Source organism: Bombina bombina, chromosome 3 (assembly GCF_027579735.1).
Source record: "Bombina bombina isolate aBomBom1 chromosome 3, aBomBom1.pri, whole genome shotgun sequence".
NCBI lineage: Eukaryota > Metazoa > Chordata > Amphibia > Anura > Bombinatoridae > Bombina > Bombina bombina.
Genome location: NC_069501.1, coordinates 35452217 through 35478901, shown reverse-complemented (window position 1 = coordinate 35478901; position 26685 = coordinate 35452217). Strand labels below are relative to the sequence as shown.

Below are 26685 nucleotides of genomic sequence, written 5' to 3'. Positions count from 1 at the left end.
GGAGTTGCTGAGAGAGGAATAGCTAAAAAAAAGAGTGGCTGGGAGAGGAATGGCTCAGAAAGAAATGACTGAGAGAGGAATGACTGGGAGAGGAATGACTGGGAGAGGAATATCTGGGAGAGAAATGGCTGGGAAAGGAATGGCTCAGAAAGGAATGGCTGGGAGAGGAATGGCTGGGAGAGGAATGGCTGGGAGAGGAGTGGCTGGTAGAGGAATGGCTGAGAGAGGAGTGCCTGAGAGAGGAGTGACTGGAAGAGGAATAGTTGGGAGAGAAATGACTGGGAAAGGAATGGCTGGGAGAGGAATAGCTGGGGGAAAATGGCTGGGAAAGGAATGGCTGGGAGAGGAATGGCTGGGAGAGGAATGGCTGGGGAGAGGAATGGCTGAGAGAGGAATGGCTGGGAGAGGAGTGGCTGGGAGAGGAGTGGCTGAGAGAGGAATGGCTGGGAGAGGAGTGGCTAGGAGAGGAGTGGCTAGGAGAGGAGTGGCTAGGAGAGGAATGGCTGGGAGAGGAGTGTCTGGGACAGTAATGGCTGGGAGAGGAGTGGCTGGGAGAGGAGTGGCTGGGAGAGGAGTGGCTGGGAGAGGAGTGGCTGGGAGAGGAGTGGCTGAGAGAGGAATGGCTGGGAAAGGAATCACTGGGAGAGGAGTGGCTGGGAGAGGAATGGCTGGGAGAGGAGTTACTGAGAGAGGAATAGCTAAAAAAAGGAGTGGCTGGGAGAGGAATGGCTGGGAAAGAAATGACTGAGAGAGGAATTCCTGGGAGAGGAATGGCTAGGAAAGGAATGGCTGGGAGAGGAGTGGCTGGGAGAGGAATGGCTGAGAGAGGAGTGGCTGGGAGAGAAGTGGCTGGAAGAGGAATTGCTGAAAGAGGAGTGGCTGAGAGAGGAATGGCTGGGAGAGGAGTTGCTGAGAGAGGAATAGCTAAAAAAAAGAGTGGCTGGGAGAGGAATGGCTCAGAAAGAAATGACTGAGAGAGGAATGACTGGGAGAGGAATGACTGGGAGAGGAATATCTGGGAGAGAAATGGCTGGGAAAGGAATGGCTGGGAGAGGAATGGCTGGGAGAGGAGTGGCTGTTAGAGGAATGGCTGAGAGAGGAGTGGCTGAGAGAGGAGTGACTGGAAGAGGAATAGTTGGGATAGAAATTACTGGGAAAGGAATGGCTGGGAGAGGAATAGCTGGGGGGAAAATGGTTGGGAAAGGAATGGCTGGGAGAGGAATGGCTGGGAGAGGAATGGCTGGGGAGAGGAATGGCTGAGAGAGGAATGGCTGGGAGAGGAGTGGCTGGGAGAGGAGTGGCTGAGAGAGGAATGGCTGGGAGAGGAGTGGCTAGGAGAGGAGTGGCTAGGAGAGGAGTGGCTAGGAGAGGAATGGCTGGGAGAGGAGTGTCTGGGACAGTAATGGCTGGGAGAGGAGTGGCTGGGAGAGGAGTGGCTGGGAGAGGAGTGGCTGAGAGAGGAATGGCTGGGGGAGGAACGGTTTGGAGAGGAGTGGCTGGGAGAGGAGTGGCTGGAGAGGAATGGTTGGGAGAGGAGTGGCTGGGAGAGCAATAGTTTTGAGAAGAATGGCTGCGAGAGGAATGGCTGTGAGAGAGAGAAAGGAATGGCTGGGAGAGGAATGGAAAAAGACATACAAAGCATTTCACATAGCTCTTCTAATATATACCACCTGTGGGCGTATACAAGGTAAGGAATTTTCACCTATCAGTGGACAGGACGGCAGCAGAGGGTTGGTGCAGGTCACACACTCGCCGGTGCGGAACTTGTCATAGCTGGGGCAGGGATATCCTATGTACGAGCAGAGGCCCAGGACAGCATTGATGTATATGCTAACAGATCTCGCGTGATCACAGATCATGTATTTATACACTGCAAGAGAAAACAAACAGGCAGCTCAAATATGGAGGTTTCAGCTGAGTTTATCTTTAAACAGATATTAAGGGGCTCACCAGAAACACCAGTTATGAAGCAGCGGTCTAAAGACTGCTGCTCCATAACCCTGTACGACTGCTCTGAGCAGGCGGACAGACATCGCCGCAATTCAACCAGATCGAGTACGATCGGGTTGATTGACACCCCCCTGCTGGCAGCCGTTTGCCCGCGAATCTGCAGGGGGTGGCGTTGCACCAGCAGCTCACAAGAGCTGCTGGTGCAATGCTGATTATGGAGAGCGTATTGCTCTTTGCACTCAGAGAGGTCTGTTGGACCTGATCCGCACTGTCGGATCAGGTCCAACAGACCTTTGTTAAATAGGCCCCTAAACCATAAATAACTGTTAGATACAATGTATTTAAAGGGGCATGAACCCCATATTTTTTCTTTCATGATTCAGATAGAGAATATATTTTTAAAAGATTCCAATTTACTTCTATTATTAAATTTGCCCCGTTCTTATGTTATTCTTTGTTGAAGAGATATGTAGGTAGGCAGAATGCACATGTGTTGAGCGCTACATGACCGGAGATAGTGCTGCCATCTAGTGCTCTCACTAATGTATAACACTGTTGCAAAACTGCTGCCATCTAGTGCTCTTGCTAATGTATAACATTGTTATAAAACTGCTGCCATCTAGTGCTCTCGCTAATGTATAATATTGTTATAAAACTGCTGCCATCTAGTGCTCTTGCTAATGTATAACATTGTTATAAAACTGCTGCCATCTAGTACTCTTGCTAATGTATAACATTGTTATAAAACTGCTGCCATCTAGTGCTCTTGCTAATGTATAACATTGTTATAAAACTGCTGCCATCTAGTGCTCTTGCTAATGTATAACATTATTATAAACTGCTGCCATCTAGTGCTCTTGCTAATGTATAACATTATTATAAAACTGCTGCCATCTAGTGCTCTTGCTAATGTATAACATTATTATAAACTGCTGCCATTTAGTGTTCTTGCTAATGTATAACATTGTTATAAAACTGCTGCCATCTAGTGCGCTTGCTAATGTATAACATTGTTATAAAACTGCTGTCATCTAGTGCGCTTGCTAATGTATAACATTGTTATAAAACTGCTGCCATCTAGTGCTCTCACTAATGTATAACACTGTTGCAAAACTGCTGACATCTAGTGCTCTTGCTAATGTATAACATTGTTATAAAACTGCTGCCATCTAGCACTCTTGCTAATGTATAACATTATTATAAAACTGCTGCCATCTAGTGCTCTTGCTAATGTATAACATTGTTATAAAACTGCTGTCATCTAGTGCGCTTGCTAATGTATAACATTGTTATAAAACTGCTGCCATCTAGTGCTCTTGCTAATGTATAACATTATTATAAAACTGCTGTCATCTAGTGCTCTTGCTAATGTATAACATTGTTATAAAACTGCTGCCATCTAGTGCTCTTGCTAATGTATAACATTGTTACAGAACTGCTGCCATCTAGTGCTCTTGCTAATGTATAACATTGTTATAAAACTGCTGCCATCTAGTGCGCTTGCTAATGTATAACATTGTTATAAAACTGCTGCCATCTAGTGCTCTCGCTAATGTATTACATTGTTGCAAAACTGCTGCCATATAATACTGTGGACACATGAATGATCCTGAGGTTGCCTTCCTACTTTTCAGCAAAGGATACGAAAATTATGAAAATTTGAGAATAGAAGTAAATTGGAAAGTTGTTTAAAATTGTATGTTCTGTCTGAATCATGAAGTCCCTTTAAAGCAAATATTTGACTGAGAATAAAATGCAGATTTATTCTTTTTTAATTTATTTTAGTTGTTTAAACAGTTTATAGGTTTAATTTCTATACAGTAATGAGTCCCTCCATGTTGAAACCTAGGTGTTACCCTTATCTATCTAAAACAAAACTGGCAATACAAGAGGCTGTAAAAACAAGGCTTTGTGGAATAAAGGATTATTAGAGTAGCTAACAAGCCTTACTCTATTTAATTGTTTGTCTCTAATTGGATTAACAGGTTTCTAGCATTAAAAAAACAAAACAGAAATTAAGTGTCAGCATAAAAATCCCTTTATTCAAACATGGGGATCAGTACAGAACACAACGTTTCGGGGCGGTTCCCTTAGTCATGTGATATTATTGTGAGACCCAAAGCCTTCATTTATAACACTCTCAATTATTCTATTAAGTCACTTAATCAATTTGCAGAGTTAGCACAGGCTAAGAGTATATACATATAAAGAAAACAACATTGTGATGTACAAATAAAAACATAGTAACTATCTCTCTGTGACCAGGTTAGAACATTTCACAACAACCTTAAAAGATCTATTTATCTATCATATAATATAAACTCTGTTTTTTTTGAATATCAACAGGTTTTTTTTGTCAGAAAATACACTAAATCAATTTCCAAACAACCATAGAAATAAAGATGTACTAATAGAAAACAGACCAATCAATCTCCCTGTTTAACCCTCTCGGTTCCAAATTATCTAACTTAAATATCCAAAAAACGTCACATTGTTTCAAGAGCAAATCCCGATTACCTCCTCATCTTGGAGTCTCTATTTTTTCAATTACTTGAAAATGTAATTGGTTTATCTGGTGGCCAAATTCCAAAAAATGTGCCGCCACAAGATCTTTCACGATCTCACATCTTATGTTCATTAATATGATCCTTGATACGTCTGGTAGTCTCCCCAATGTAACCACGCCCACAACAGCATTTGATAACATAACAACATGAGATGTGAGACATGTGTAGTGTGCATTAAGTTTGAATTTATGCCCAGTCAATGGATGTGTAAAATAGGGCCCTTTGATCACTGAACTACAGTTAATGCAACCGAGGCAAGGGTAGAAACCTAGATTTTTTTCTGTGATATATTATTGTTTTAAAGTTTTCTTGGAACCAATGTCTGCTCTTATCAATGTATCTCACAAATTCTTATTTCTCTTAAAGGCTGGCATAAGTGGTAAAATAAATTCCTCTATAACTGCCATACACTCACCCAACAAGTACCAATGTTTGCGTATTATCTTAGTGATTTGATTACTCTCCTGGCAGTACTCAGAGACAAAAGTAAGTCTCTTATCTTTTACCCTACCAACCTTTTTGGTGATTTATTCCTCCCTAGGGATAGATTAAACCTCTGTAATAACCTGATCAATCAAATTCTTAGGGTGACCCCGAGTCAAGAATTTACCCCCCCATCTCTTTTAACCTTAAAGGGACCATTTTATCATCAGATACAATTTTTCTTTCCCTTAGTAATTGACTACGGGGAAAAGATTTTATGAGTGATTGTTGATGAGCACTATCATATTTCAATAGGCTATTACGGTCTGTTTCTTTACAATAAATGTCTGTACTGGAACCATTTCCTTGCTTAATCTCTAATACATCAAGGAAATCTATCTTGGTCTCAGACCATGTCAGCTTGAACCTAATATAATTGGTTGGACTGTTAAGTTCATTAACAAACAACTCAAGGGCTCCAATGTCCCCAACCTAAACACCAAAAATGTCATCAAAGTAGCACCACCAGGTGGCGCCACACTGACGAAACAGTTCATTTTTTAACACAAATTTTTTCTCAAAGGAATTCATAAAAATATTGGCATAATTGGGTACGACGTTAGAGCCCATGGCCGTACCCTGTAATTGCAGAAAAAAGGAGTCCTTAAAGAGGAAATAGTTATTATACAGCACATTCTCCAATAGTTGTAAACGGAAATGAATTTGACCATCATTATATAAACCATAGGAGTGTAATACCAACCTAGGTATCTAGCATTTACCAGGGCAGTCCACTATGTCAGCAGTCTGCCCAGTAAAATCTGTACAAAAATACTGAACACTAAAACGGCCATGTTTTTAGTCACCTGAATGTCAGCTACATTGTATAGGCATCTTGTGCGTCTGTGCTATATAAATATGGCTCACAAAGAAGTGACAAATTGCTGGTATTGTTCTTTATGTCACTGGCAGTCAGGGAGGATAAATAAATTACTGTCTTATGTGTTACCACCAGCAGTCATGGGGTAGGGGTGTTAAACATTGCTGTGTGAGTTATGTGTAGCTGCTGGTAACCATGAGAATGTAAAGCACTGTTGTTTGTTATACCGGACATAAAGGGAAGTGAAGTCATTCTTGTGTGTGTGTTACTGACATCAAACAAGCAAAAAAGCAGATTTGTGTGTTACTGGCAGCAAAAGGAATGACATCATCAGTTGTGTGAGGGGGGTCTGGGCAGTGGCCATGATAGGTCTTAACACTAGAGGTTGCTTGAATGTCCCTCATAAGCTGCTGATTGTGTCTACAATACAATATCATCCATAGCAGAAGATATCAGATATAGCTTTAGGAATGTTTGCAAAATTGGAGGATACCAATCTTATTGTGTCCTTGATACGGGCACCGTAGCGTGGGCCATTGGAACCTTTGGCAGTGGCCTTGATGTAAGTCCTTAACACTTCTTCCACAGATATTTGGGTAGAGCAGTCAGCACCATACTGCTATTATATGTAAACATATCACATCAGTGGTACTTCACTGAAATGAAGGAGAATGTCGCTGTATTCCTGCAAGAGTTCACTGTGCACATTGGAAACAGGATTTCCTAAAATATATGGAGTTTGCATTGGAGACCCCAATGTAAAATAATCCTGATGTCTTGCCATATGCCTGTGAAAAGGGATTTCATTGTTCCATTTCCCATGCCCCCTCTACTGCCTGTGCACAATCACTTAAAGGTTGCAAAGTATTTTGGTGGAGGATAGCTGGCAACCCTATCTCTCAAGAGATAAGAGAAAACTTAGTTTCCAACATGGAGGTGCCTGTTACTTTATAGAAACTCAGTGGAATTGATAAAACCAACACAAGTTGACAAAATAAATAATGAAAGTATAATGTAAGTTTAGTTTTTTTAAACAAATAAATAATTTCACTGACTACACAATGTAAGATCTGCACCTCTGCTAGGTGTGCACTTTACTCACAGTTATATGGACAGCCGGGCTGATCTCTCCCTCCATTGATGTAGTAATCCACATGTCCCACAGGGATTTGGATCCCAAATTCTGAAACACAAAAGAAAAGTGCAAAAAAAATCCTGATGGTTTGAGACAGTCAGATAAAACCAATAGTGTAATCCTTACATCACGTTATATTCACAGATGTCTCTAATAAATATATCATCCCCTATTCAAATTGGTTTGTATAGCTCCAAAACATCATATACAGCACAGGTGAGTGTGCTCTGCTTTTTGTTGTAAGTCAGTGGCGCATCTGACTTAGTAAAAACGCACAAATTACATATGGTATAGAACGGACCATTCCAAAAGTGGTGTATATGAACAAGTAACAACACACAAATTACATATATTATAGAACAGACCATTCCAAAAGTGGTGTATATGAATAAGTAACAACACACAAATTACATATAGTATAGAACAGATCATTCCAATAGTGGTGTATATGAATAAGTAACAACACACAAATTACATATAGTATAGAACAGATCATTCCAATAGTGGTGTATATGAATAAGTAACAACACACAAATTACATATAGTATAGAACAGACCATTCCAAAGTGGTGTATATGAATAAGTAACAACACACAAATTACATATAGTATAGAACAGATCATTCCAATAGTGGTGTATATGAATAAGTAACAACACACAAATTACATATAGTATAGAACAGATCATTCCAATAGTGGTGTATATGAATAAGTAACAACACACAAATTACATATAGTATAGAACAGACCATTCCAACAGTGGTGTATATGAATAAGTAACAACACACAAATTACGTATAGTATAGAACAGACCATTCCAACAGTGGTGTATATGAATAAGTAAAAACGCACAAATTAAAAATGGTATAGAACGGACCATTCCAACAGTGGCGCATCTGAATTAGTAAAAACGCACAAATTACAAATGGTATAGAATAGACCATTTCAACAGTAGTGTATCTGAATAAGTAAAAACGGACAAATTACAAATGGTATAGAATGGACCATTCCAACAGTGGTGCATCTGAATTAGTAAAAATGCACAAATTACATATGGTGTAGAACAGACCATTCCAACAGTAGTGTATATGAATAAGTAAAATCGCACAAATTACATATGGTATAGAACAGACCATTCCAACAGTGGTGTATATGAATTAGTAAAAATGCACAAATTACATATATTATAGAACAGACCATTCCAAAAGTGGTGTATATGAATAAGTAACAACACACAAATTACATAGAACAGACCATTCCAACAGTGGTGTATATGAATAAGTAAAAATGCACAAATTACAAATGGTATAGAACGGACCATTCCAACAGTGGCGCATCTGAATTAGTAAAAACGCACAAATTACATATGGTATAGAACAGACCATTCCAAAAGTGGTGTATATGAATAAGTAACAACACACAAATTACATATGGTTTAGAACGGACCATTCCAAAAGTGGTGTATATGAATAAGTAACAACACACAAATTACATATGGTATAGAACAGACCATTCCAAAAGTGGTGTATATGAATAAGTAACAACACACAAATTACATATGGTATAGAACAGACCATTCCAACAGTGGTGTATATGAATAAGTGAAAACACACAAATTACATATAGTATAGAACAGACCATTCCAACAGTGGTGTATATGAATAAGTAAAAACGCACAAATTACATATGGTGTAGAACAGACCATTCCAACAGTGGTGTATATGAATAAGTAAAAACGCACAAATTACATATGGTGTAGAACAGACCATTCCAAAAGTGGTGTATATGAATAAGTAACAACACACAAATTACATATGGTTTAGAACGGACCATTCCAAAAGTGGTGTATATGAATAAGTAACAACACACAAATTACATATAGTATAGAACAGACCATTCCAACAGTGGTGTATATGAATAAGTAAAAACACACAAATTACATATGGTGTAAAACAGACCATTCCAAAAGTGGTTTATATGAATAAGTAAAAATGCACAAATTATATATGGTATAGAACAAACCGTTCCAACAGTGGTGTATATGGATAAGTAAAAACACACAAATTACATATAATATAGAACAAACCATTCCAACAGTGGTGTATATGAATAAGTAAAAACGCACAAATTACATATGGTATAGAACAAACCATTTCAACAGCGGTGTATATGAATAAGTAAAAACGCACAAATTACAAATGGTATAGAACAGACCATTCCAAACGTGGTGTATATGAATAAGTAAAAACGCACAAATTACATATAGTATAGAACAGACCATTCCAACAGTGGTGTATATGAATAAGTAAAAATTGACAAATTACATATGGTATAGAACAGACCATTCCAACAATGGTGTATATGAATAAGTAAAAATGCACAATTTACAAATGGTATAGAACAGACCATTCCAACAGTCGTGTATATGAATAAGTAAAAACGCACAAATTACATATACAGGTGGCCCTTGGTTTACGCCGGTTCAATTTGCGCCGCTTCAGAATAACAACCTTTTTTTCAGTCATGTGACTGCTATTGAAAAGCATTGAAAAGCAGTGCACTAATTAAAATATCCAGTAGTTGGAGCTGTCCGCTTGTGTTGCAGCACAGTTATGCAAGCTTAGCAGGTCTGAAATTAATCTGTGTGCACAGAACAGACATTAGCTATCGAGCAGCTTTCAAAGCAGCAAGATCTAACAGCCACTTCCCTATTATCCTCCTGTCCAGCTTCTTGAGGTGAGGGTGCCTAACTGCTTAATAAGTCAAGATTGAAATGCATAGAATAGGTGCAGACCCAATATTATCTAACATGCTAACAATGCAGATAACTGTTTGCAGAAAAATGCAAGTAAAAAAATGTTTTTGTTCATTAAACTTAGTTTGATGATATAGTCGTGTGATTATTAGCAAATGTTTTTCTTCACTAAACTTAGTTTGATGATATAGTCTATTGTGTGATTATTTAATTAGGTTTATAATGCTGTTTAGCATTTACATTAGCATTTAAAGTCTTCATTTCAAAGCTTTAAAAATAATGTATTAGGTGTTACTTATGACAATTTTGAGAGGGGCCTGGAATCGAACTCCCTCACTTCCCATTGACTTATATTATAAAATGGGTTTCAATTAACAACGGTTTCGATTTACAACCATTCCTTCTGGAACCTAACCCTGGCGTAAACTGAGGGCTACCTGTAGTATAGAACAGAAAATTCCAAAAACGGTGTATATGAATAAGTAAAAACACACAAATTACAAATGGTATAGAACAGACAATTCCAACAGTTGTGTATATGAATAAGTAAAAATGCACAAATTACATATGGTATAGAACAGACAATTCCAACAGTCGTGTATATGAATAAGTAAAAATGCACAAATTACATATGGTATAGAACAGACAATTCCAACAGTTGTGTATATGAATAAGTAAAAACACACAAATTACAAATGGTATAGAACAGACAATTCCAATAGTCGTGTATATGAATAAGTAAAAACACACAAATTACAAATGGTATAGAACAGACAATTCCAACAGTTGTGTATATGAATAAGTAAAAACACACAAATTACAAATGGTATAGAACAGACAATTCCATGCAGCATGTATATTATTACTATTGCTTTCTACCGAGTTACCTATTTACCTATGGAGGATGGGGGGGGCAAAAAGAAAATCTTGCACCAGGGCCCTCTTTTCAGTAAGTCCACTACTGCTGGCTTATATTAATTTAATTGGTTCTGTTTTAGCCATTCAGGAGCGGAGTTACTGACCCATTGGGTACTGTTACCTGTAGCCTCTGTGATTGGCTAATCAGTGAGCTAATTGGTCCAACTTCTCAATTCTGGGCTTCTTTTCCACTACTAATTGATCCATATCTAATATACATTGCGTGAGATAAGAAGTGCTGTTTATATCCTGTAGTTCCCACAATAAAACAAATACGTTTCAGCTGTGTCACTGGTATGGATGGGCTAATATCGCTTTGGGGTAAATTTACCATTTGTAAATAAATGAGTGGTATTATATTGCTTAAGAAGCATGACAGATTTTTATAAAAATAAATGAAGTGTCACATAATAAAAACCATGGACGAGAAATGCCATATATTTTGTATGAAACTTAGGGAATGCCATGGCTATTGTAAAACCAAGCAAAAAGGGCTGTTTCTCTAAGCCCAGAAGTCCACCCTTCTCATCCCAATCAGAAAAAAAGTTGCGTGATTCCCAAGTGCCCTGGTGTAGCGGGAAGCAGTATAGCAATCATTAAAAATCACACACATGCGTGTTATATCCAGTACCAGTTATGTGTAGAAGACGAGCTTGACTGTAGCTCTTAGCGATTATGCCGATAATTATTAGATGACAAACGTAATGACTCGAGTCACATAATGATCAACAAAGAACAATTCAGATTATTATAACCTTGATGACTAAATAATCTAGATTTTATTAAAGGCAGGGGGCGAATATTTTATGCAGAAATCTTTACTGACTTCCAAAACAGCAGCAACGAGTAGATAATATATCTATACAGGAACAGGAAATAGCTTCCGCTAAGGACAGTCCTCAACACTTTAACAAGAAAACGGACGCAAAGGATCCAACCCAGATCTGCCTGATGTCTGTGCCAATGCGGAAGGGAGAAGGTCTTTTGCACTGAAAATAAAACAAAGAGAGAACGGTAACACTGCTACCAATAAAAAACAACCTGAGAAAAATAAAGGTTACGATAACAAACATAAACCACATCAAAACTTTTTTTTTAATGGGATGGAAAGATGAGGGAAAATATTCGCCTCCTGTCTTTAATAAAATCTAGATTATTTAGTAACCAAGGTTATAATAATCTGAATTTTATGGCAAGACAGGAGGCTTCATATTTTATGCATTTTAAACACCCACAAAGGACAGACTGGAATGTGTGAGAAACAGGCTTGAAATAGAACTGAGAAAACGTAGAGGCAGAAGACCAATCTTCCGCTGTCAATAAATCCTGAAGATTGCTACCTGACAGAGAAGCCCTGGAGGCTGCAGCCCCTCTGACAGAGTGGGCCCCAAACGAGGGAAAGACTCCCACCTCTGATATGAGCCATCAAACCCATCTCGCCAAGGTAGGGGAAGAGAGAGGGCGTGAGGAGGAACAAAAGAAATCAGGAGAGGACCGGACATGGATCCACGAAGGCTTTCAGTCATGAACAAGTAGGCTTTGAAGCAAAGAGCAACACAAATTTGGGGACCTGCTGGAAAATAAGGGTAAAAGAAAGATTTTGAAGATTACTTAGTCCTGCAAGAAATGGAAAAAGAAATTCCCTCAGGGGAAAACGAGATGGAATGAACATCTAGGGCCCTAATGTCAGAGACCCGACGAAAAGAAACCAAGCAAAGTAACATGGTTAACATAGCAGATGCTTACCATGGTTACTTATGGGAAAGATAAGAGTTATTGGGCCAATCTCTAAGGAAAGAGTGAACCATATTCACATCCCAACGGCTCGAATAACGATGTTGGGGGGGATTCTTAAGTTGAATGGCCTTAAGAAGACGGCAGACTGAAGGATGTCTACCCGCAGGCACACCATCAAAGCGAAGATGTCCCACCGAAATGGCCGAACGAAAAAGATTGATAGTGCGGTAAGTCTTTCCTTGTGAAAAACATTTGGTAAGAAAGTTTACAATCATGGGAGGAGAGGAAGAAAAGGGATCAACATCCCTTCCCATGCACCAACGAACCCAGACTGCCCAGGCTAAAGCATAAGATTTTCTCGTACCTGGGGCCCAGGATTCACGCAAAAGGTGGGAAGCCTCTCGCGAAATGCCCTCGGAGGACTAGGAGGCCATGAAATCTGCCAAGCCAGAAGGTTCAGGTGGCCCTGAATCAAGAGAAGGTGCGGGTGACTCTGGGCATCCACAAGGAGCTTGGGAAGATTGGGAAGCAGGCGAGGAGGGGCTGAACACATCTCCAGAAGAGGAGCAAACCAAGGTTGAGCTGGCCCCCAAAGAGTGATCAACGTCAGGAGACATTGGAAGCGTTGCACACTCAAGATAGTCCTCGCCAGAAGAGCGAAGAGAGGGAAGGCATAAGCCCTGTGGGGAGGCCAAATTTGCAGAAAAGCATCCACTACTTTGCTGTCTGAGTCTGGAAGCCAACTGTAAAATCTCGGTAACTGGTGGTTGGTCCGAGATACGAAAAGGTCCACTAAAAGGGGGCCAAAGATGCAACAGATCTCTAGAAAAACTTGACGGTTCAGCATTCAGTCACTGGAATCCCTTCAATGGTGAGAAAACCAGTCTACTGAGAGGTTGGAAACATCCGGAATATATTGGGCGTGGACAGAAATCCTGCGCTCCAAACAAAACCGATAGAAATGGGATGTTAGATCTGACAAAGCTGTCGACCGAGTCCCACCCAGTCGATTGATATAATGGACGGCTGAAAAATTGTCCATTCGTAACAGAATGCAGCAATCAGTAATGTTTTTTTAAAAACTGCAAATGGCAAAGGAGCCAGTCAATAATTCCAAGCAATTTATGCAAAGGTTGGATTCCTCTGATGTCCAGGGGCCGCCAGTGGAGGATGTCCCAAAAGAGGCACCCCAGCCCAAATGGCTTGCATCGGAGGAAAGAACGAAATCTGGGGAAGATCCAAAAATGTGTTGCAACCACCAAGACATCTCCGATTGAACTTCGTTCGTCAGAAAAATCTGCTGTTGATAGGAACGGAACTCCCGAAAACATTGAATCTTCAGCCGCTGCATGGAGCTGTAGTGGAGGGGAGCCAGAAAAATGGCCTGGATAGAAGAGGATAGGAGTCCAATGATCCTCGCCAAATGGCGGATGGAGATGGAGGTGGCCCCTAGTGCCAATTGAATTTCTGCTTTGATACGCTCTATCTTCTCTTGAGGGAGGAGAAGATGGCCTAGAGTAGCATCTATGGAGAAACCCAGAAACTCCACAAAGCCCAGTGAGGAGAGGAGAGAGGACATGTCTCGAAGTTGCGAGAGCAACAGGTCCTTGTCTTGTGCCATCAGAAGGATATCGTCCAGGTAAACCACTAGACGAAATCCACGAGCCCAGAGACAAGTCAACACTGGTTTGAGAAGCTTTGTAAAGCACCAGGGGCCGGAGCTGGGTCCGAAAGGGAGACAGGTGAACTGCCAAAGTTGGACTGCTCATCTGAACTGAAGATACTTTCGACAGAGAGGAGACACTGGCATGGTTAAATAAGCATCCTTCAGGTCCAGACGGACCATCCAATCATTCAGATGGAGGAGGTCTCTCAACATATGGATGCCCTCCATTTTGAAGTGGCAGTATACCACAAAAAAGTTGAGGTCCCTCAAGTTGATGAAAGGTCGGAAACCTGACTTTTTTGGAACAAGAAAGAGATTGCTCAGGAAACCTGAAGGGGAGTCCTGGGAAACAAACTCTATAGCTCATTTTGAGAGGAGAGACAAGAACTCTTCTTTGATAAGGTTCTTCCCTTCCACAGACAGGCATAAGGGATTGGGAGGGTGGGATTGGAGGGGGGGGGGGCAAATGAATTCTATGATGAACCCCTGAACGGTTTGGAGAAGCCATGGGTCTGCAGAAAGAGACCACCAATTTTGGAAAAAATGGGTGAGTCTGCCCGCAAACAACAAATGGGAAGAAGGATGGAGACTGACCTGTGTTGGGGTTAGGAAGGGCTGGAGGGATTTTTGAGGCCGCTCATCTGGGTCCCGGAGGTCTAGTTCTGAATGGGAACATGGCTCTGTTGTAGTATCCCGGTGGGTACTGAGGTTGATAGAGGTCCATGAATTGGCGTTGCCCGATATTTTGGCAGCTGGTCAGACAACCTCTGTATCTGCCGGCCGTGGTAAAAACCCGTCTGGTTTGAAAAACCTTCCTGAGTAAGGCCTGGATTTTGTCAATCGAGGTAAAAGTTGATACATAATGCCTCATAATTGTGAGGAAAGAATTTCCAAATAAGAGAGCCTGCTTCTTCAGTTGCTAGAACAGCTAACTTGGGGTCAATGCGTAGTAACACAGCTCTACGTTTTTCCCTGGAGATAGCCGCATTGGTGTTACCCAGTAAATAAAAGTTCCTAAAAGCTCAATCTCTGATTATAGAAGGATCCAATGAGGAGCCTGAAAGATGAGCTTCTTGGCAAGAAGAAGAATTAGAGCCAAAGGGCAAGAAATGTCTAGGAGTTTATCCTGTGCCCAACAAAGGGATCTTTCCAGCCGCTTCCTTGGATCCTTACCTTTCCTACTCAGAAAGGTTACAAGCTTAGGGTCAAATTCAGGGGTGGTAGATTCTCTGCCTGGAGAGAAGGTATATGACATTTGGCTCTGAGGAGTGCTCTCTCTTCCTTATCTAAGGGTTGATGAAGGTGTCTCTGAAGGAACCTAGACAGATGAGGAGGGATAGACCACTCAGAAGAGTGAGGATGTCTGATGTGTTTGGGATTAATTATGGGTTTCCAGCGGGATCCAAAAGATCCCCATCCACATCTTCATCTGTGTGGGTTCTCTCAGAGGAGCCTCAAGGATGTGCAATAGGGGGCTCTCCATCAGAGGGACTACCCGAATCCCAAACGAGTTTCGAGAAAAAACCCTCTGATCCAGATCCCTCATATCAAAAATTTCAGAGTCTCTGTCCAGACATCCCTGATTAATATCCTCAGGGGTAAGGATTCTTTTACCCTGATTTACCTCCGGGGGTGAGGTTCTAATGCCCCTATTAGTTTTGCCCTGGGGAAGGGCCTTCAATTTGCATGCCGGTTCTTTCCCTTTTTTAGAGGGGGGAACAGATTGGGAACACCACCGTCTTTTATGGGTTTGAGGGAAATCTTCCTCTGAATCAGAGGAAAGGGTAGAATCCTCAGGAGATTTCTCTCTAATGGGTTTCTCAGGGGGAGGGGCAGAAGTGGAGGGTTGTTTGCTCTGAGCAAAAGCTTGTTGCACTGCAAAGTTAATAAAATCCATAACTTCCTCTTTGGTGAGGACTCCATATTGCACCTGCAAAGCAGAAACTTTCAATATACTAGATGTTTTAAACATAAAATAAATAAATGAATATATTATAAGGTATGACAGAACCGGGTTAAAAAACCTGCAGCATCATGCAATCCAATGTGAGAAAACCCTTGTATTAAATATATTATTTGTTACTAGATACAGGGTACTTGAAAACACAAGTAAAAACTATAAAAAAGAGTAAGATACAACTTCTATTTTAACTGTACGATTTTAGAGTTCCAACTAATAATAATATAAATAGTAGCAACCTAACCACTTAATATTTCCAAATTATGCCTGTTAAATAATTTTCTTACAATTATTACAACACACGCAGCGAGCGCATCATGCTGCTGTTCTTTTACACAGCCTGATGCAAGACTGCTGATATGGCGCTTCCAGGAGGGAGGTCACGTGACGTGACCAAAATCATCAGCAGGGTTAGGCCGCAAACAGCCGCAAGCAACAGAAAGCCCTCTCGGAAAGGAAAGGAGACCTGCTGACGATGTCAGTGTAGAAGCATGAGTCCCGTGGCTATGTAGAAGGTAGGCTCCTGGAGCGGTTCTGCGTATTTAGCGCAGTGGCAGCAATTTAGAAGAGACAGGCTGCCAATACTATACACCAACGTAGTATTATTACATAATGTAGTTAGATTAAATGAAACTTAGTTAAGAAGGTAAAAACAAGCTTACCAAAGTATAGTTGGTAATAGAAAAACAATCAAAGATTAGAAAAGAAAAAAGTGTAGAATTAATCGCCTAGATAACGAGTTTTGCGTTATGAGCAGCTTGCTGCTAACTTGCAAGTTATTTCCACCGCTCACCTTTAATAGCGCTGCTATTACAGGTTTGCAAAAACCCGGCGTTAGCAGGCAATATGGGAGCATTGAGCTCAATACCACACACAACAAATACCAGCGCTGCTTTGAGCTGGTTTTACGTGCTCGTGCATGATTTCCCCATAGACATCAATGGGGAGAGCCGGCTAAAAAAAAGTACCTGCAATAAAGGAGCGTAAAGCTCCGTAACGCAGCCCCATTGATTCCTATGGAGAAAGAAAAGTTATATTTACACCAATCAGCCAATAGGATTGAGCTTGCATTCTATTGGCTGTTCCAATCAGCCAATAGAATGCAAGCTCAATCCTATTTGCAGATTGGATCAGTCAATAGGATTGACGCTCAATCCTATTTGCTGATTGGATCAGTCAATAGGATTTTTTCACCTTTAATTCCGATTGGCTGATAGAATTCTATCAGCCAATCGAATTCAAGGGATGCCATCTTGGATGACGTCATTTAAAGGAGCCTTCAGTGTACGGCTGAGACCGTATGAAGAGGATGCTCCGCACCGGATGTCTTGAAGATGGAGCAGCTCCGCGTCGGAAGGATGAAGATAGAAGATGCCGTCTGGATGAAAACTTCTGCTGCCTGGAGGACGACTTCTTGCCACTTGGATGAAGACTTCTCCCGACTTCATTGATGACTTCTGCCCGCTTGGATGAGGACTTCTCCTGGCTTCGTTGAGGATGGATGTCCGGTCTTCAAAAACTGTAAGTGGATCTTCGCGTGTTAGTGTTAGGTTTTTTTAAGGGTTTATTAAGTGGGTTTCATTTTTAGATTAGGGCACAGAAAAAGAGCTACATGCCCTTTTAAGGGCAATGCCCATCCAAATGCCCTTAAAAGGGCAATGGGGAGCTTAGTTTTTTTTAGATAGGATTTTATTTGGGGGGTTTGGTTGTGTGGGTGGTGGGTTTTACTGTTGGGGGGGTTGTTTGTATTTTTTTTACAGGTAAAAGAGCTGATTTATTTGGGTCAATGCCCCGCAAAGGCCCTTTTAAGGGCTATTGGCAGTTTAGTTTAGGCTAGGGTTTTTTTTATTTTGGGGGGGCTTTTTTTATTTTGATATGGCTATTAGATTAAGTGTAATTAGTTTAAATATTTTATAATTTCTTTTTTATTTTGTGTAATTTAGTGGGGTTTTTTTGTAATTTAGTTAATTGTATTTAATTAATGTAATGTATTTAATTTTAGTGTAATGTTAGGTGTTAGTGTGAGGCTGGTTAGGTTTTATTTTACAGGTAAATTTGTATTTATTTTAACTAGGTAGCTAGTAAATAGTTAATAACTATTTACTAACTAGTCTACCTAGTTAAAATAAATACAAACTTAGCTGTGAAATAAAAATAAAACCTAAGCTAGCTACAATGTAACTATTAATTATATTGTAGCAAGCTTAAGGTTTATTTTATAGGTAAGTATTTAGTTTTAAATAGGAATTATTTAGTTAATGATAGTAATTTTTATTTAGATTTATTTTAATTATATTAAAGTTAGGTGTGTTAGGGTTAGACTTAGTGTTTAGGGGTTAACAACTTTAGTATAGTGGCGGCGGTGACGTTGGGGGCAGCAGATTAGGGGTTAATAATATTTTACTAGTGTTTACGATGCGGGAGAGCGGCGGTTTAGGGGTTAATATGTTTATTATAGTAGCGGCAATGTCCGGAGCCTCAGATTAGGGGTTAATAAATGTATTATAGTGTTTGCGATGCGAGAGGGCCTCGGTTTAGGGGTTAATAGGTAGTTTACTTTGTAACACTTTAGTTATGAGTTTTATGCTACAGATTTGTAACGTAAAACCCATAACTACTGACTTTAGATGGCGGTACGAATCTTGACTTTTTGGCCTCCCAGGCAAAACTCGTAATACCGGGGCTATGGAAGTCCCATTGAAAAAGGGTGAAAGGTGCGGTAGTTACGTTGCGTTACGGCACAAAAGTGTGAGGTACAGCTATACCTGCAAGACTCGTAATAGTAGCGGTAGTGAAAAAGCAGCCATATGAGGCTTTTTCACTCGTAACCCAAAACTCGTAATCTAGCCGAATGTAAATAGGAGATACATCACCTGCTGACTGGAAGGCAGCAAATAAAAGAGGCAGCTATTTTCTGTTCCTGTATAGTTATATTATCTGCTCGTTGCTGATTGGTTGTTTTTGTTTCTATGTTACTTTTTTCTTTGCTGCTGTTTTAAAAGTCAGTAAAGATTTATACATAAAATATGAAGCCCCCTGTCTTGCCATAAAATTGGATATATTTAGGTCCGTTCTCTAGCATGAAAATAATAAAAAAGACAGCATTCTAAACAGAGGCGAGGGTACAAGGATATACACTGGGGAAAAAAGAAATAAATAAACCTGCAGCCTTCTCTTGGAGTTGACATAGTTTAGCAGACACAAGCAAGTGCTACTAACAGACCAGCTGGGTAACTTAGGATGTACAGTAAATTAAATATCTAGCACAGCAGAGCAACATCTGTTTCTGTGCTAGTGTCAAACAAAAAATGCAATTAAAGAATTCCTTAAACTATTTTAAAATAATTTTGGAAAAAAAGTCATTTTCGGTTTCGGTTTCCTGCCAAGGCCATCATGAATTTTTAGTTTCGGTCCACAATTTTCATTTCGGTGCATCACTAGTTATAAACAAAGAGTACTGAAGGGTTGATAGTCTTAAAATGAAATTCTCTAATGGATTAGAGCACGTCATTTTAAGACTAAGAGGCCTATTTATCATAGGTCTTGTGGAACTGATCCGACAGTGCGGATCAGGTCCGCAAGACCTCGCTGAATGCGGAGAGTAATACGCTCTCCATATTCAGCATTTTACCAGCAGCTCACAAGAGCTGCTGGTGCAATGCCGCCCCCTGCAGGCTCGCGGCCAATCGGCCGCCAGCAGGGAGGTGTCAATCAATCTGGTGATGTCTGTCCGCCTGCTCAGAGCAGACAGACAGGGTTATGGAGCAGCGGTCTTTAGACCGCTGCTTCATAACTGCTGTTTCTAGCGAGCCTACAGGCTCGCCAGAGAAACTGGGCGTCAAGCTCCATTCGGACCTTGATAGATAGGCCCCTATAAATGCCCTTTAACCAATAATTTCAACTCATGATGTGTTTAGTTCAGTTTCATTTCATTTTGTGCCTTTTTATCATTTCCATTTTTTAAATGTCTGAACACTTACTTGTAATAATTACATATTCCAATGTCCATTTTTATTTTTTACTGATCTAAGCTATATTTTATTTTTTACTGATCTAAGCTATATTTTATTTTTTACTGATCTAAGCTATATTTTATTTTTTACTGATCTAAGCTATATTTTATTTTTTACTGATCTAAGCTATATTTTATTTTTTAATTGAGTTTTCCAAATACAAAGAAAGTCCTATATAATAAAAATCACCATTAAATATGCATTCTGTTCAGTTTAAACCTTCTATCTCTCTTGAAGACAATGCTTATATATTCCAGACATCTCGTATAAAAGCAGAACACCAATTACAAGAAAATGAAATGCAAAGACAAAATAAAAAAGCTCCCCTCCAAGGAGGGGGCCCAACCTGGATGTGACTAGTATATGCGATCCCCATTGTATTATATAGTGGTCTAGCTTGAGGGTTTAGCCCCTGTTTTGGGAAAAGGGGGATTCGACCTGAAGGAAGGGGAAAAGGAAGTGGGAAATGACTCACCCAGACAAGCTGGGCAGGAGCAGAGGAGGCAGGAGCTGCTCCCCACCCCAAACACATTAACAATACCTAACTGTCTACATCATTAAGTTGTTAACAAAAACAATTCCCAATGGGGGAACTGAGGGGACGGGCATGGTTGCGTGATTTATGGGTGTTTAGTCAGAAAGTCAGATAAGAAATTCAACCATACAGCAGAATAGTAAAAAGTGTATATCACCCAAAATGGCAAAAAATGAGCAGGATCGTGTCACATAGATTTCTTCTGTCAGGAGGCCTCTCCTCTGGTTCCCGGTGTGTGAAATAATCTAAGTGATCAGAAAAGAGAAAGAGGGCGCCTCATAGTGTGAATCGGTCTGGGTAACACCGCTAGATTAATGAAATAGAGAGGCTTACCAGAGTAAGTTGCACCGTACTTGTGACCGGTGCCAAAAGACAGGCTAGCACTCTACAGTGGCTAGTACAGTGGTCGGGTTCGCCGACCGCCTGATTCACCAATTGGTAATCTCTGTAATACAGCTGGGATCCACTCAGAGGATTTGCAGTCGATACCGGACCAAGGTTCCTTGGAGTTTCTGCTGACCGGCGAACGCGACCAGTGTACTAGCCACTGTAGAATGCTAGCCTGTCTTTTGGCACCGGTCACAAGTACGGTGCAACTTACTCTGGTAAGCCTCTCTATTTCATTAATCTAGCGGTGTTACCCAGACCGATTCACACTATGAGGCGCCCTCTTTCTCTTTTCTGATCATTAACTTGTTGTCTATTCCTATTCTCAATATACATGATCCAAGGCTCCCAAATAGAGAGGAATTGATCTTTTGTGTCCAATAAATCTGCTGAGGCCCTACTCATCCGGTAATAGAAATCAATCTTACTCTCAATTATCAGAAATGTTGGAATTATAGTCTTCCAGTATCTTGCTATACTTAATTTAACTATAGCGCTTTTTTATTCTAGAGTTTAGGCCTGGGCGTGGCTCGTGTAAAAGTGCCTGAGTAGGAGTTAGACTAATTTGCTTATCTAGTAATTTGCTGAAAAGAGTTGAAGTTTGAGACCATATATTAGAAACATGACAACAGTACCACCACATATGAGGATATGTACCTATCACATAGGAGGATATGTACCTATCACATATGAGGATATGTACCTACCACATATGAGGATATGTACCTACCACATATGAGGATATGTACCTATCACATATGAGGATATGTACCTACCACATATGAGGATATGTACCTACCACATATGAGGATATGTACCTATCACATATGAGGATATGTACCTACCACATATGAGGATATGTACCTACCACATATGAGGATATGTACCTCTGTCAGCACAACTTCGTAGACAATTAGGGGCCTATCTATCAAGCTCCGTATGGAGCTTGACGCCCCATGTTTCTGTCTAGCCTGCAGGCTCGCCAGATACAGCAGTTATGAAGCAGCGGTCTAAAGACCGCTGCTCCATAACCCTGTCCACCTGCTCTGATCGGGTTGATTGACAAACCCCTGATGGAAAATCTGCAGGGGGCGGCGTTGCACCAGCAGCTCACAAGAGCAACTGGTGCAATGCTGAATACGGAGAGCATATTGCTCTCCGCATTCAGCGAGGTCTGTTGGACCTGATCAGGTCCGATAGACCCTTGTTAAATAGGCCTCTATGTGTTAGTACGATCCTTATTATGTATTCTTGAGGGGTGACAGTACCATCGATAAGCTACTTTGATAACATTTTCTTTTAAATGGGCACAAATTGAAAAAGAAGAACCATTGTTCTGCCGACCAGTTAAAATTAAAGTTAGATTCCCACTTCAACATAAAAAGTTGTTTACTTAATTTAGAAGGAATGTTAAACTGTGTATATAAGTTAGAAATAGTAGCTCTTGAGCGTCCTGGTGTCAAACATATATGCTCTAGATAAGTGTTAATACCCATCTTATTAACTCCCATAACCACAGTTACTCTGGCCCTTAGTTGGGCTGTATTTTATTTTTTTAATAACTCGTGAACTGAGCACAAAAACTTTTAACAATTAAAAAAAACCATACAAAGAACAAAGAAACAACATTTTTAAATAGGTTCACATGAGGTTTTCCTTCTAGTATGAACTATGAAGTTGAATAATTACCGTTCAAAAATCACGAAAAAGGTGGTTTCAGATGTATTAGAATGCAGCTTTTCAGTGGTCCCCATGCAAGGCAAATGCTTTTAAAGAACAGTTGAAAAGTAGGATTTTGCAGTTTTTCTGCTATAAACAGCAGAACACAGACTCTCCTGAGCCTCAGCTCTTCTGGGCCCTGGGTTTTATAAGTGGCCCTGGGTTTTATAAGTGGCCCTGTGTTTTATAAGGGGCCCTGTGTTTTATAAGTGGCCCTGTGTTTTATAAGTGGCCCTGTGTTTTATAAGTGGCCCTGTGTTTTATAAGGGGCCCTGTGTTTTATAAGGGGCCCTGTGTTTTATAAGTGGCCCTGTGTTTTATAAGGGGCCCTGTGTTTTATAAGTGGCCCTGTGCTATAAGTGACATTATTGAGTTTGAAACTGGGGTTAGAAACTTGAGGGAGAAACTGCATTCTTCATCTCTAACAACCCACTAACAGGTAATCCTCACTAACTACACCTGCACTCTGCTCTCTATGGCCTTTCTGCTCTGTCTGCCCTTCTTCTAAAGCTCACTACATGTCCCCTTAAAAACCCCACGTTAACAATATCTCCCCCTTCCTTCTCTCTTCCCTTATGGTATCCTCTCACGAACTTCTATGTCTCTTTAGAAACCTTTCTCCATCTTCTGTCTACAATCATATCCGCTATTACAAGTTTCACTCTCACCTTCTCTCATTTACATTCTTACTTCTGCTTTCTGCTGGTGACATCTCCCCAAACCCTTGCCCAGTAGCAATCACCACACTTCCCTACTCTCACTCAATCTCCCACAGTAAATAATCTAAATCACGCAATCCTAACAATCTCATCTCCCTTACCACACAACGCTTTCCCCTTTCTTTTCATATTCTCTCTGGAACACTCATTCTGTTTGCAACAAGCTTACAACCGTTCATGACCTGTTTGTTTATAAAGCTTTCAACCTTTTTAGCAATTATCGAAATCTAGCTATCTTCTTCTGACACCAATTCCATTGCTGCTTTCACGCATGGCGGTCTCCACTTTAGCCATAACCTTAGGCCAGGTGAGATACATGGTGGCAGTGTTGGGATCCTGCTCACCCCCTCCTGCACCTATCAGTACCTGCCCCCGCTCCCATCACTTTCCTTCTCTTCCTTTGAAGTCCACTGCATTCACATGTTCTCCCCCCCTCTCTCTCAGAGTGGCAGTCATCTAGTGTATCTCTGTCCTGGACCAACCTCCCAACTCCTTGACAACTTTGCCACCTGGCTTCCTTTCTTTTTCTCTATAAATATACCCCCGTAAATACGCGGGGATTTCAATATCCCCATTGATAACCCATCTGCCCCTGCTGCCTCTAAACTTTCACTTTCATCCTCCTTCGATCTCTCATAGTCCACCCTTTTTCCTACGCACCGTGATGGATACTCCATTGACCTGGTATTTTCTTATCTCTGCTCTATATCTGACTTCACCTGTCGCCCCTTTTCATTTTCAGACCACCAAAACCCTAAATGACACTTCTCTACTTTCAACTATCTTCTCTCCCCACCTGCACCACCCCCTTCATCAGTCTTTAGTGCTTTACAACTGGCAGACTACTTTTTAAAACAAAACACATACTATCCAAAGCACCATCCCAACACTAGCTTGCAATCTTCCAACTACACCCTCAGTCACCCCCTCTGTCACTCTCTGCATCTTCCCTCCAGCCACTGAGAATTACGTTTGTTCCTTACCATCTTCCACATGCCTCACTACCTGTGCTCTCAACCCTATCCCTTCCCAGCTAATACCTTCTGTGTCTTCTACCCTCACTCTTGCTCTTACTCACATCATCAAACTATACCTTTCAACCAGTTCATTCCTATCTTCTTTCATACATGCAAAGGTTACTCCCATACTCTAAAAACCCTCCTTTAATCCTAATTATCCTGCAAACTATTGCCCCATATCATTGCTTCCACTAACATCAAAACTCCTGGAAAAACTAGTTTACGACTGCCTAATCCTCTTCCTGTCCTCCAACTCCTTGATTGACCTCCTGCAATCTGGCTTCCGCCCCCAACACTTAACTGAGACTGCCCTCACCAAGGTTACTAAAGATCTTCTTTCTGCAAAAAGAAACGGCAACTACATTTCTTGACCTCTCACCTGCCTTCGACACAGTCAACCTCCCCCTCCTCCTACAGACCCTCAGCTTTCTTGGTCTTTGTGACATGGCACTCTCTTTGACCCACTCTTATCTTTCTAACAGGTCCTTTTCTGTGTAATTTGCTGGTGACTCCTCCTCTTCAATACCTATGTCTGTTGGAGTACCTCAAGACTCTGTCTTGGGTCCTCTATTCTTCTCCATGTAAACTTCTTCACTGGGTAAACTTATCAACAACTATGGCTTCAAATATCACCTCTATGCTGATGACACCCAGATCTACCTCTCCACCCCTGCTCTCTCTCCCTCTTACCTTTTTCTGCTTATCTGGCATTTCTTCCTGGATTGCATTTCATCACCTAAATATTAAAACTTCCAAGACTGAGCTCCTTTCTAATCCCCCCTCTAGCTCCACTCTAATTTCTGTCTTTTCTATCACCGTGGATGGCATTAATATTAAATTCAAAATTCTTTCTTTGACCTACAAAGCCCTCACCAACACCGCTCCCCACTACCTGTCCTCACTAATCATCAGCCCACCCATTCAGATCCAACAATGATCTGCTCCTTGCATCTTCAATTATCACCTCTTCCCATGCTAGATTGCAGGACTTCTCTTGGGCAGCACCCACCCTCTGGAACACTCTCCCTTGTGCTGTCATACTTTCCCCTAATCTGGTTTCTTTTAAACGCTTCTAAAGATATTTTTGTTCAAGGAAGCCTACCACCCAACACAGTAACAAATGAATTCCACTTACTAATTGCCCTCATCTAACTCTGTATTAACATCATTCTAACCTAATGTTTCTCACCCTCCTATCCTAGATTGTAAGTTCCCACAGAAATAGGACCCTCAACTCCTCCTATTGTTATTATTATTATTATTATTAGGTATTTGTAGAGCGCCAACAGATTCCGTAGCACTGTAAACATAGTCGGTGTACAGGATAGCTTTTGTAGGGGTCAAGTGGGTAGAGGGCCCTGCCAAGAGTTTCACTGTTGTAGTCGGCTCTTATGAACCGATCTGTAAACAGCTGGGCCCATAGGCTTACAATCTAAGGGGTTCAAGGGGAAAGCAATGGTGTCCTCCTATATGTGTTTGTTAAATGTTATCTCATCTCTTTCAAGTCTTGTATCATTGTTTTATTTCAACAAATTGTACCATTGTACAGCGCTGCAGAATATGTTGGTGCTATATAAATAAAATATAATAATACAAATAAAATTACTTTAAATGTTAAAACCATCGGAGAATCCATGAGCAGCGTATCCTATGACAATTTAAAGGGAAAGGAATGTGATATAAAGTCAGCGAGAGTATGCCTGCAGTTCTTTACACTGTACACATTGAGGCACATTTATCAAGCTCCGTATGGAGTTTGTGGGCCCGTGCTTATGGCGAGTCTTCAGATTCGCCAGAAACAGCAGTTATGAAGCAGCGGTCTAAAGACGGCTGCTCAATAACCCTGTCCACCTGCTTTGAGCAGGCGGACAGGAACCACCACAATTCAACTCGATCGAGTACGATCGGGTTGATTGACACCTCCCTGCTCGCGGCCCATTGCCCGCGAGTCTGCAGGGGGCCGCATTGCACCAGCAGCTCTTGTGAGCTGTTGGTGCAATGCTGAATACGGAAAGCTATGGTAAATGCCAGGGGATAAGTTAAGTCAGAAATGTGCAGAGCAATGGCTCTGACATTGGATGCGTTTCCTGTGAGAGCTGTCTGATCCGTGACCTCCTGGCTTTTGGACTTCAGCTTTTTTTCTGAATTTCACCTTTATCAGTTCCTTGGATTATCATTTCTTCTTCCATTTAATCCTCTGCACATTTCTGACTTAACTTATCCCCTGGCTATTACCATAGCTTTCCTGAGCTGGATTATACTTCAGCTAAACTATTTACCACAGTAATTGTGACTCAGGCCTG

At 40.9% G+C, this 26685-nt stretch overlaps 1 protein-coding gene across 1 annotated transcript in view; it reads right to left on the bottom strand.

Moving 5' to 3' along the window:
• Nucleotides 1-26685, bottom strand: part of LOC128652819 (phospholipase A1 member A-like) — a 161131-nt gene that overhangs the window by 54939 nt on the left and 79507 nt on the right. Inside the window, exons 6-7 of the mRNA XM_053705775.1 lie at nucleotides 6923-7003; nucleotides 1703-1870 (exon numbers count right to left, since the gene is read on the bottom strand). Of these exons, the coding sequence (XP_053561750.1) occupies nucleotides 1703-1870; nucleotides 6923-7003 (249 nt within the window). The remainder of the gene's footprint in view (nucleotides 1-1702; nucleotides 1871-6922; nucleotides 7004-26685) is intronic.